The sequence below is a fragment of the Schistocerca americana genome, chromosome 1, assembly GCF_021461395.2.
Source record: "Schistocerca americana isolate TAMUIC-IGC-003095 chromosome 1, iqSchAmer2.1, whole genome shotgun sequence".
Classification (NCBI taxonomy): domain Eukaryota; kingdom Metazoa; phylum Arthropoda; class Insecta; order Orthoptera; family Acrididae; genus Schistocerca; species Schistocerca americana.
Window position 1 is genome coordinate 1,131,670,708 of NC_060119.1, and position 12,309 is coordinate 1,131,683,016.

Sequence of the window (12,309 nt, forward strand, 5' to 3'; positions counted from 1 at the left end):
CCGATAGTGTAAGCATATCGGCAGTATATTGGCGAGGCATTCGTCTTCATGGACGACAATTCGCGCCCTCGTCGTCCACATCCTGTGAATGACTTCCTTCAGGATAACAGCATCGCTCGAGTAGAGTGGCCATCATGTTCTTCAGACATGAACCCTATCGAACATGCCTGGGATAGTTTGAAAAGGGCTGTTTATGGACGACGTGACCTACCAACCACTCTGAGGGATCTACGCCGAATCGCCGTTGAGGAGTGGGACAATGTGGACCAACAGTGCCTTGATGAACTTGTGGATAGTATGCCACTACGAATACAGGCATGCATCAATGCAAGAGGACGTGCTTCTGGGTGTTAGAGGACCAGTGTGTACAGCAGTCTGGACCACCACCTCTAAAGGTCTCGCAGTATGGTGGTACAACATGTAATGTGTGGTTTTCATGAGCAATAAAAAGGGCGGAAATGATTTTTGTATTGATCTCTATTCCAATTTTCTGTACAGGTTCCGGAACTATCGGAACCGATGTGACGCAAAACTTTTTTTGATTTGTGTATATATTTTGGAAAGCGAAAGAAGTAAGACTTAACATATTAACAAATTAAACTGTTTGATTTTTATAGAAATTGTCTGTTAACATTGTACCCTTTTTAAGTCATTGTTCACATTGTTAAATTTTGTTCAGACATATGTTATATGTGAAGATCACGCGAAGTCTTGCTTCATTCTAAAATTGTTGTCTTGGAATATCGTTACATAGGAACATTTACTCTCCCCACCCCACTGTTTATTATTACGCATTACTACATGTGGCATGAAACAGTTGAAAATTTTGTTTAGAAATAGAGATCTAGCTTAGCAGTACCTGCTTGCTGTTTGCTGTTGTGCTTTCGAGAAATCTGCAACAATGTTGTCAAGACGCGAAGTAAGTGAAATTTTGATTGGGGCAAGATAATTGTTTTACTTCAGTTGCGCATTTAATAGAAAGACAAGTTGTTTTCGGAACAGTAAGAGTTCAGTTCAAATCAGGTTCTGTTTAGTCAAAGCTTAGCACAGGAGTATAAGTTGGATAACAGTTTGTGAGTACATAGTTTTGGTAATATGTAGATTTTTATAGAGTGGAGAGAGTAAAGTTGGGCTACATTTCATACCGAAACAAATATGGTGGGGAGGTTACACAGCGAACAATCTAGAAACGCTACGTAAATGTCTCTAGTTAAATTGTTCACCGAGTATATGTTATTTCCGAAACTAAAGGTGATGTCTCTATGTGAGAGAGGACGAAGAGGGTTATTGCAATAAAAAAAGGATAGGAACTGGGGTCCACAAAAAAAGGCAATTTTCCTCTGTAGCACGAATCCGTAGTTGCGAAACTGAAATAGGTAAGAAACGTCGCGCTAATTCCCTGTGACATCATCCTGCGGCGGTTTTCCGCCGGGAAAAATGTGGAAGGCCACTAGTGACGCAATATGCACGTCGAAGGATGCGGACCGGTTGTGCGTTTACTCTGCGTTTGTCAACACTTCACCGGTAAGTTACTGACCCAAGTCCCGTCGCATTAAGTGTCCTTCAAGTCGCCAACCAACTCGATTACTGCCTTCGCGCGTACCAATGTACACGAGTGCCTGTCTGTGTCCATATAGAGCTTGACTTAACGAGGAAATTATGGTGATGCATTTATGTAACTAAATGAACCGAAGGCCTGCAACATTTCTCTGCCGTTTTCACAAGAACAGCTGTCACCTTCGACGGTTTCTGAGAGAAGTACTCTATAGAGTTCATTACTCTTCTAGTGAAGTTTTCTTTGCTCATCTACATCTACGTGGATAATCTACAAATCACATTTAAGTGCCTGGCAGAGGGTTCATCGAACCAGCTTCACAATTCTCTATTATTCCAATCTCGTATAGCGCGCGGGAAGAATGAACACCTATATCTTTCCGTACGAGCTCTGATTTCCCTTATTTTATCTTTGTGATCGTTCCTCGCTATGTAAGTCGGTGTTAACAAAATATTTTCGCATTCGGAGGAGAAAGTTGGTGATTGGAATTTCGTGAGAAGCTTCTCTCGCAACGAAAAACGCCTTTCTTTTAATGATTTCCATCCCAAATCCTGTGTCATTTCTGTGACACTCTCTCCCATATTTCGCGATAATACAAAACGTGCTGCCTTTCTTTGAACTTTTTCGATGTACTTAGTCAGTCCTATCTGGTAAAACCGAGCGAGGTGGCGCAGTGGTTAGACACTGGACTCGCATTCGGGAGGACGACGGTTCAATCCCGCGTCCGTCCATCCTGATTTAGGTTTTCCGTGATTTCCCTAAATCGCTCCAGGCAAATGCCGGGATGGTTCCTTTCAAAGGGCACGGCCGACTTCCTTCCCCGTCCTTCCCTAATCCGATGCGACCGATGACCTCGCTGTCTGGTCTCCTTCCCCAAACCTACCAACCTATCTGGTAAGGATCCCACACCGGGCAACAGTATTCTAAAATATGACGGACAAGCGTAGTGTAGGCAGTCTCCTTAGAAGGTCATCCTTCACATTATGGTGATGGTCCGTCACAGGAAGTTGTCAACGATCGCGATGCTGTTGTTACAGCGGTCCTTCTCCTTCGGTGTCCAGAGACGCGCTGGAAACAAATCAGTAGGTGACGATCACTCATGCTTCTAAAAATCGCAGATACTGCCACTAGGACGCATCTCCAAAGTGGTGTAAAGAAAATGGTTGAAAATAGGAGTAAGGTTAACGTTCCGTTAACGACGTGAACTTTAGAGACGGAACACAAGCTCACATCGGAGTGGAATGCTGGATGGAAATGGACAGTGTCCCTCTCAAAGAATCATGCCGGAATTTTCGTTTAAAGAATTAGGAAAACCACGGAATCCCCAAATCAGAATGGTTGGACGGAGATTTTGTCTTCACCCCTGTAAAATGCAAGTGCAGTGCGTCAACCAATTTACAGTCTAGAACAGTCAAATAATAGAGTGAATTTTATGGACATGATGATGAAATTTCGCTCACTGCGCAAAATGAAGGTCTCAGATATTTTAACTCAACCCCCGACCCCTCCCATCGTCTTTGAGAAAACCACACTAAAGGCTCTGAGAACTATGGGACTTAACTTCTGAGGTCATCAGTCCCCTAGAACTTAGAAGCACTTAAACCTAACTAACCTAAGGACATCACATACACCCATGCCCGAGGCAGGATTCGAACCTGCGACCGTAGCGGTCGCGCGGATCCAGACTATAATGCCTAGAACCGCTCGGCCACTCCGGCCGGCTAAACCACACTAAAGTTCACGATCGGCAATCGGCTCACAATTAACAGCATCGATAGATAATTGAAAATTGAGCATTTTTCGTAATCATGTGTCGAGTCCACAAACGTACACTGAAGAGCCAAAGAAACTGGTTCACCTGTCTAATATCGTGTAAGGCCCCCGCGAGCACGCAGAAGTGCCGCAGCACGATGTGGCAAGGACTCGATTAATGTCTGAAGTGGTGCTGGAGGGAACTGACACCATGAATCCTGCAGCGCTGTCCACAAATCCCTAAGAGTACGAGCGGGCGAAGATCTCTTCTGAACAGCACGTTGCAAGACATCCCAGATATGCACAATAATGTTCATGTCTGGGGAGTTTGGTGGCCAGTGGAAGTGCTTAAACTCATAACAGTGTTCCTGGAGTCACTCTGTAGCAATTCTGGACGTGTTGGGTGTCGCAATGTCCTGCTGGAATTGCCCAAGTCCGTCGGAATGCACAATGGATATGAATGGATGCAGGTGATCAGACAGGATAATTATGTACGTGTCACATGTCAGAATCGTATCTTGACTATCAGTGGTCCTATATCACTCCAACTGCATACGCTCCACACCATTACACAGCCTCCACCAGATTGAAGGCCGGCCGAAGTGGCCGTGCGGTTAAAGGCGCTGCAGTCTGGAACCGCAAGACCGCTACGGTCGCAGGTTCGAATCCTGCCTCGGGCATGGATGTTTGTGATGTCCTTAGGTTAGTTGGGTTTAACTAGTTCTAAGTTCTAGGGGACTAATGACCTCAGCAGTTGAGTCCCATAGTGCTCAGAGCCATTTGAACCATTTGAACCAGATTGAACAGTCCCCTGCTGACATGCAGGATCCATGGACTCATGAGGTTGTCTCCATACCCGTACACGTCAATCCGCTCAATACAATTTGAAACGAGACTCATCCAATCACGCAACATGTTTCCAGTCGTTAACAGTCCAATGTCGGTGTTGACGGGCCCAGGTGAGCGTAAAGCTTTGTGTCGTGCAGTCATCAATGGTACACGAGCGGGCCTGCAGCTCCGAAAGCCCATATCGATGATGTTTCGTTGAATGTTTCGCACGCTGACACTTGTAGATGGCCCAGCGCTGAAACCTGCGTCAATTTGCGGAAGGATTGCGCTTCTGTCATGGTGAACGATTCTCTTCAGACGTCGTTGGCCCGTTCTTGCAGGATCTTTTTCCGGCCGCAGCGATATCGGAGATTTGGTGTTTTACCAGATTCCTGATACTCGCGGTACACTCGTGAAATGGTCGTACGGGGAAAATCCCCACTTCATCGCTACCTCGGAGATGTGTCCCATCGCTCGTGCGCCGATTATAACACCTTGTTCAAACTCACTTAAATCTTGATAACTTGCCACCGTAGTAGCAGTAACCGATCTAAGAACTGCGCCAGACATTTGTTATCTTGTATATTCGTTGCCGACTGCATCGCCGTATTCTCCCTGTTTACGTATCTCTGTATTTGAATACGCATGCCTATACCAGTTTCTTTGGCTCTTCAGTGTATATTTTCCTGGAAATCAAGGAAAGAAATTTTACGACAAGCGCTTCTGTGCCTGTAAGGTAAGAGTCATTCAACGTTAAGTGGCACTGACGTAGTGATCAAGGCACTGCAGGCTGTTAACGATGCTACGATCATACGGATTAGGTTTCCATATGTGCGAGTGGCTCGAAGACTTCTTAAGTAACAGAACCCAGGACGTTGTCCTCGATGGTGAGTGTGCATCAGAGACGAAGGTAATTTAGGCGTGCTCCAGGGAAGTGTGGCAGGAGTCGTGCTACATATACGAGGCCTGTTCAGAAAGTAAGCTCCGATTGATTGCCAAATTGAAACCACAGTGAACATCAGAAATGTTTTACTTGTAACAATTAGCTACACCTTTCAGCTACTTCTCTACATAGTCGCCGTTCTGACTTAGACTTTTGTCATAGCGTTGTACCAACTTTTCAATAGCCTCATCATAGAAGGCAGCCGCCAGTGCTTTCCGCCAATTCTCCACGCTGGCCTACACCTCGTTGTCTGTGCCAAAATGTTGTCTTCAAAGACAGCGGTTCATGTGACCAGAGATGAAACTCAGGGGGAGACAATTGCGGACTGTATTGTGGGTAATCTAACATTTCCATTTGAAAACGATGCAGGAGCATCTTCATTGCCCCTGCAGAATGCGGCTGAGAATTGTCGTGAAGACGAAACAGCACGACAGTTATGTAATGTTAGCTGCATAGCTTCAGGCGAAATTTCTCACCAGGCCCTCGTACTTGGCGGCAGACACTATTTTCTAGACATCTTTACGCACTCACTGCGAGCTCAGAAATGAGAAGAGCGACGTGATGCTAACTGGGGTTATACTAGAAACACTACCCAACACATCTGTGCAAAGCTTTATCGGATTTTCATAGTCGTTTCCATTTCGCGACCGATCGGAGCTTACTTTCTCAACGCCCCTCGTACATACATATACATAAATGATGACGCACAGGGTGAACAGCAATCTGCGACTGTTTGCCGATGTACAAGAAGCTGTGATCGTTGAGTGACTGTAGGTGGACATAAGGCGACTTAGATAAAATTTGTAGTTGCTGTGATGATGGTAGCTTGCTCTTCATGTAGAAAAATGTGAGTTAATACAGATCCCCTAATGTTAGAATGCAGCATTAGAAGTGTCGTACTTGGCACATTTAAGACGATTAAATATCTAGGCATAACATTGGAAACTTATACCAAACGAACATTAAAGGATTGTAGTAGTGGAGACGAACTATCGACATCGGTTTACTGGATGAGCCTCAGGAAAGTATGGTTCATCCGCAAAAGACACTGCATATAGAACGCTAGTGCGATCAATTCTTGAGCACTGTTCGAGTGTTTGGGATACTTTCAGGTCAGATTAAAGGAAGGCATCGAAGCAGTTCAGAGGCGGGCTGCTAGATTTGTGACCGGCTGGTTCGAACAACACGCAAGTATTATGGATGCGCTTCGGCAACTCAGGTGGGAATCTCTGGAGGAAAAACGCTTCTGAGAAAATTTAGAGAACCGGTATTTGAAACTGACTGCAGAACGATCTTATTGCCGCCAACATACATTTCGCGAGAGGACCACGAACATAAGAGAAATAAAGGTTCGTTCGGAGGCATGTAGGTAGTCGTTTTACCTTCGCTCATTTGCGAGTGAAACAGGAAGGGAAATGACTAGTAGTGGTGCAACGAACCCTCCGCCACTCTCCTTACGGTAGATTGCATGGTTAGAATGTAAATGTAGATGTAGAAGGATTCTTGCCGGAGAACAGATTTCCACGTCGATTGTACAGTTATTTTTTTTGTCATTTGAACTATTTTCCGATTCGAAAGTGGTAGTAACAGGAGGATTAATAAGAAAGTAAAATAAAATTGGCAAAGGTCCCGAATTCGAGTCTCGGTCCGGCACACAGTTTTAATCTGCCCGGAAGTTTTATTTAAAAAGGAAGTAAATTAATAAGGAATGACAACAAGGTAGGCAAAAAAATTTCTCAAACGACTTGCGCTAGTAGAGGATCAAGAATTGATCCTCATCGCTTTAGAATGGCTCCTTCACTCATTTTGTTACGCTTCCTCAGTTCTCTTCGCACAAACAGCTGGAGCGTACTCGTCATGTAAACATTCGAAGCAAATACTGTCGCAGCACCAAGAACATCTAACGAAAGCAGTCTTCTCGCAACTACATGGTTCCTTCTAAAGATTCGGCGGAAAACAGATGTTGTTTGCATTTAAAAATATTTCTCGTTTGAGAATTAATTTTGATGCATTCCACCCATACAATAATATTGCCTGAAAAATCGATGCTGAAAGTTGATCATGAACTGTACTGTGAATTGTTATTGTATCAGTGCGGTTGCGTAATTCCCGCTGGACGTCCAGAGGCAGACAGCAATTCTGAAGCCTCGAAATTACTTTTTTAACTTGGCGATAGAAATAAACATCACATGGCTGTCACACAGGCGTGGAGTTTGGTGGTATTATTTCTATCGTGCAAGTCGGTTGATCCTACCCATCTATAAACATTTGATATACGTGACACTACTGGTCTTGTTGGCTCTGAGCGCTATGGGACTTAACATATGTGGTCATCAGTCCCCTAGAACTTAGAACCATTTAAACCTAACTAACCTAAGGACATCATACACATCCATGCCCGAGGCAGGATTCGAACCTGCGACCGTAGCAGTCGCGCGGTTCCGGACTGAGCGCCTAGAACGGCTAGACCACCGCGGCCGGCTACTGGTCTTGTTAACAGCTATGTATGGGTTTACAATGTTCTCAACACATGTATTGTAAACTGAATTTATCCATTTCCCAGATTTGCAGCAAAAGACGTAAACACTTTTTTTTAAGACTGACCTCTTCTGTACGCCGAGGAGCAGATCAGTCATTAGTTTCTTGCAAGTACAGGATAACTTTAGGCAACAACTTTGAAGATGCTGTTATGGAATATTGCGTCGTGGAAGAATGCGTTATGTTATATGTACTACCAACTGCGACAAGGGTTCGTTTTTCTCCCTTATGCGATAACAAGCACAGGACGTTCATCTTTGCAGCAGTCTTAGTCGGAATTGTATTCATGCAACGGGGCTCAAAATTTTAATTCTTTACTAACCCAAGACGTTTGAGAAATTTGTCTACTTTGTTATTATTCCTTATGGATTTACTTACTTTATTAACCCTTCTATTAACGTCAGTTTCGATGCAGAAAAAAAAACAAATAAAAAAAGATGCTGAATACATCTGGGAGTCAAACACGTATCCACATCTCCCAAGCCAGATGCCGTGGTTGCTAGACCAGCGCCGCTTTCGTTGAACACCATATACATTATGGGAACATGAGCGACAGTCGTAATAGTTTTCTTTCTTGATTCCTAAGAAAATATTCGATGGTGTATACAGTATATCCAGAGTGAAGCGACGAATGAAAATTTGCACCAATGTCGGGATTCGAACCTGGCTTCCTGCTAACTTGGCAGAAGCTCTACCCACTACGTCATCCTGTCACAATGGCTTCATACAACTGCACGGCCCACTTTGTGGACCCCATATATGGTGATCAAACATGCTCAGTTCTCAATTATCGATCGATTCCGTCAGTGAGCCTCGAGCAGCCGCTGGTGAAGTATCAGTGCAGCAGCAGTGCAGTAGGGAGTCGCATATTTAGCTTTCATATTTGTTTTGTAGTTTGATTCTTAATTTCTTTCCGAGTGTTTGTGCGCTTGCATATTTAATTACATAAAATCCTTGCGTATTGTCGTATTTGAGAGAAGTAATATTGCTTATTGATAGCTGTAGAGTATAAATTCGCGGAGTCGTTAGATATTAGCAGTAGGATGGATAGGGTGTGAGCGTGCTGTGTGCGGGCGCAGGAACAACAGGACGGGGTTCGCGAGCAGCTGAGCGTGCTGTTGGCCACGGTCAGCCGCCTTCAGGCTGCTGCCTCGAGGTGCAGCGACGGCGGAGGGTCTGGCGCGTCGCTTGAAACACCCCAGGTGTCGCTTGCTGCGTCCGCTGACTCAGCCGCCGAGGCACCTTCTAGTGTACCCGGCGCGTTGGAGCCGCCCTCACCTCAGGGTGAGTGGCGGACTGCAACGCGTTCGCGTCGCTCGAGGCGGACGGTCAATGTGGAGGCTGTCCGGCTGGCCTCGCCCGTTCGTCCTGTCAGTGGGCAGGTGGCCGCTCCTTCAGCAGGGCCCGAGCAGGCACACGGGGGCCAAGGCTTGCTGGTTATTGGGAGCTCCAACGTTAGGCGGGTGATGGAGCCCCTTAGGGAAATAGCGTACAGGGCTGGAAAGAAATCCAACGTGCACTCGGTTTTTCTGCCGGGGGGCCTTATCCGAGATGTGGAGGCGGCCTTGCCTGAGGCTATCGAGAGTACGGGGTGCAGTCGTCTGCAAGTAGTTGCTCAAGTCGGCACCAATGATGCCTGTCGCTTGGGTTCTGAGGGAATCCTCAGTTCGTACAGGGGGCTGGCGGATTTGGTGAAGACCGCTGGCCTCGCACGCGGGATGCAAGCAGAGCTCTCTATTTGCAGCATCGTTCCCAGAGTGGATCGGGGTCCTTTGGTTTGGAGCCAAGTGGAGGGTCTCAAGCAGAGGCTTCGTCGACTCTGTGACGGTCTTGGCTGCAGATTTCTAGACTTGAGCTATTGGCCGGCCGGAGTGGCCATGCAGTTCTAGGCACTACAGTCTGCAACCGAGCGACCGCTACGGTCGCAGGTTCGAATCCTGCCTCGGGCATGGATGTGTGTGATGTCCTTAGGTTAGTTAGGTTTAATTAGTTCTAAGTTCTAGGCGACTAATGACCTCAGAAGTTAAGCCGCATAGTGCTCAGAGCCATTTGAACCTTGAGCTATTGGGTGAAGAATTGTAGGACGCCCCTAGATAGGCCATGGGTGCACTTCACAAAGGAAGCGGCTACTCGGGTAGCAGAGTACTTGTGGCGTGCACATGGGTTTTTTTTAGGGTAGGCAGTAGTGCGAAGTGTCCTGATGAACACTCACCAGTCGACGTGCAGGCAGGGAAATCAGGACACACTCAGTGTGAAGACACTTCAGCTATCAAGATATTAGCAGTAAATTTTCAGAGTGTTCAGAATAAAGTTCCTGAATTTACTGCCCTCCAGGAAGCATGTGGCGCGCAAATTATTCTCGGGACTGAGACCTGGCTGAACCCTGAGATAGGAAGTTCTGAAATATTTAGTGAGGGTTGGAACGTGTATTGGAAAGACAGATTAGACACCGTAGGAGGTGGTGTCTTCATTGCAGTTGACAAAAATATTGTGTCTACTGAGGTCGAAGTAGTGTGATTGTGAAGTTATCTGGACACGTTTAACAGGGCTAGAGGAAATAAAGTTAATTGTGGGGTGTTATTACCGGCCACCACGTTCCACCGTGACAGTTCTAGAACCATTCAAAGGGAGTCTACATCTGTATCACAGAAGTACCCGGATCATGCTATATTAGTCGGAGGCGGCTTCAACCTACCTAGCATATACTGGGATGTCTATGGCTTCATTACAGGTGGTACAGACAAGCCGTCGTGTGAATTACTTTTGAACACATTATCCGAAAACTGTCTTCAGCAGCCAACGCGCAATGGAAATATTTTAGATCTGATAGCCACGAACAGACTAGATCTCATCGACGGTGTCATTGTTGAGACAGGGATTATTGATCATGATGTTGTCATTACGACTATGGTTACGAAAGTTAAAAAGTCGGTCAAGAAGGCTAGGAGGGTATTCTTACTAGAAAGAGCAGATAAGCAGTTGTTAGCATCCCACTTAGTAAATGAATCGACTTCATTTACTTCCGGTACGATGGACGTGGAAGAATTATGGGCAAATTTTAAGCACATTGTAAATCACGCATTGGCCAAGTATGTGCCGAAAAAGTGGGTTACGGATGGAAAAGACCCACCGTGGTTTAACAGCGCAATTTGGAGAATGCTGAGGAAGCAAAGGCAGTTGCACTCCTGGTACAAGAAAGATTGAGAGAATGAGGACAGGCAAAAGTTAGTAGAGATTCGTGCTGCTGTAAAAAGAGCGATGCGCGAAGCATTCAACCACTACCACCGTCATACCTTAGCAAAAGATCTTGCTGAAAACCCAAGGAAATTCTGCTCTTACGTAAAATCGGTAAACGGATAGAAGGCTTTCATCCAGTCACTCACTGATCAGTCTGGCCTGGCAACAGAAGACAGCAAAATGAAAGCTGAAATTTTAAATTTAGCATTTGCGAAATCTTTCACGCTGGAGGATCGTACAAACATACCGCCGTTTGAGCCTCGTACAGATTCCCATATGGAGGACACAGTGATAGACATCCCTGTGTACGGAAGCAGCCCACTCACGCCTTATAAAATTCAGTATCATTCTTTCCATTGTGTGCCAGCCTAGTCCGCTGTAAAGCTCTGACGTCATAAATGTTGCGCAATACTTTAAAAATCAAGTAAATAACCTGAAACGTTTCTAACATGTCAGGAGTAATACTAAATCAATATGTGTTGAATATCAGTTCAATAACTTTAACCATTATCGAAATTTGGACGTTTTTCTGTAAAAATCATTGGCGCAACAGAAAAGAGCTAGAAACTTCAAAATTTATATTTAGATTCCTTTTGCATAATAATTTAGTAGAAACAGCATTCTGGATCTCACAAATTAAAATTTTAGTTGAAATTCATGATTTTCTGGTTTTTGTCTTAAAAATTAAGGAAGCAAGATAGATTAAGTAGGCGAATAAATAAGGCTAGGATGTTTAAATTTAAGTAGAAGGGAGATCCGCTATAATCATAAAGATGTGAGAAGTTTCAACTGAATAACTATAAAACTATAGGGATAGCGTATCGCCAAAGGGCAAGTTCAGAGCTCGTCTACTGCGTGTAGTGTAATTGAAGTACACTGCTGGCCACCGTAAATGCAACACCAAGAAAGACAAGAGGTAGCACAACAAAATTTATTTTGTAGATAACATGTTGACCAAGTATCAAATGATTACTTTTACAGACGTCTGTGACATGTGGTTCCTGCCAGAATCAGTAGCCAGAGTAGCCGCCATTGTTGGAGATCACCGCTGCCACACGTCTCGGCATTCAGTCAAAGAGACGTTGGATGTGTTCCTGGGGTACAGCAGCCCAAGCAGCTTCCATACGTTGCCAAAGATCATCTGGTGTGGCAGCTGGGGATGTAATCTGGGTCACTCGTTGAGCAACCATGGACCACATGTTTTCTATCGGCGAAAGATCCGGAGAGCGAGCCGGCCAGGGAAGCAATTCAATCTGGTTATTGACGAAGAACCATTCGACAATGCGTGCCACGTGTGGTCGCGCATTATCCTGTTGAAATATGGCTGTGGCCGAGCCCTGAAGGTAAGGAAGGACAACTGGCTCCAGCACCTCGGATATGTAGCGCCGGCTATTTAAAGTACCGGCAATGCGTACTAGAGGCGTGCGAGAGTAATATCCAATACCGCGCCATACCA

General features: G+C 45.3%; 1 protein-coding gene across 1 annotated transcript in view; it reads left to right on the forward strand.

Moving 5' to 3' along the window:
• The first annotated feature begins 1,437 nt into the window (after positions 1-1,437).
• The window catches only part of LOC124597101 (protein ALP1-like), a 35,643-nt gene continuing 24,771 nt past the window's right edge, over positions 1,438-12,309 (forward strand). The window contains exon 1 of the mRNA XM_047135917.1: positions 1,438-1,524. Within this exon, the coding sequence (XP_046991873.1) occupies positions 1,438-1,524 (87 nt within the window). The remainder of the gene's footprint in view (positions 1,525-12,309) is intronic.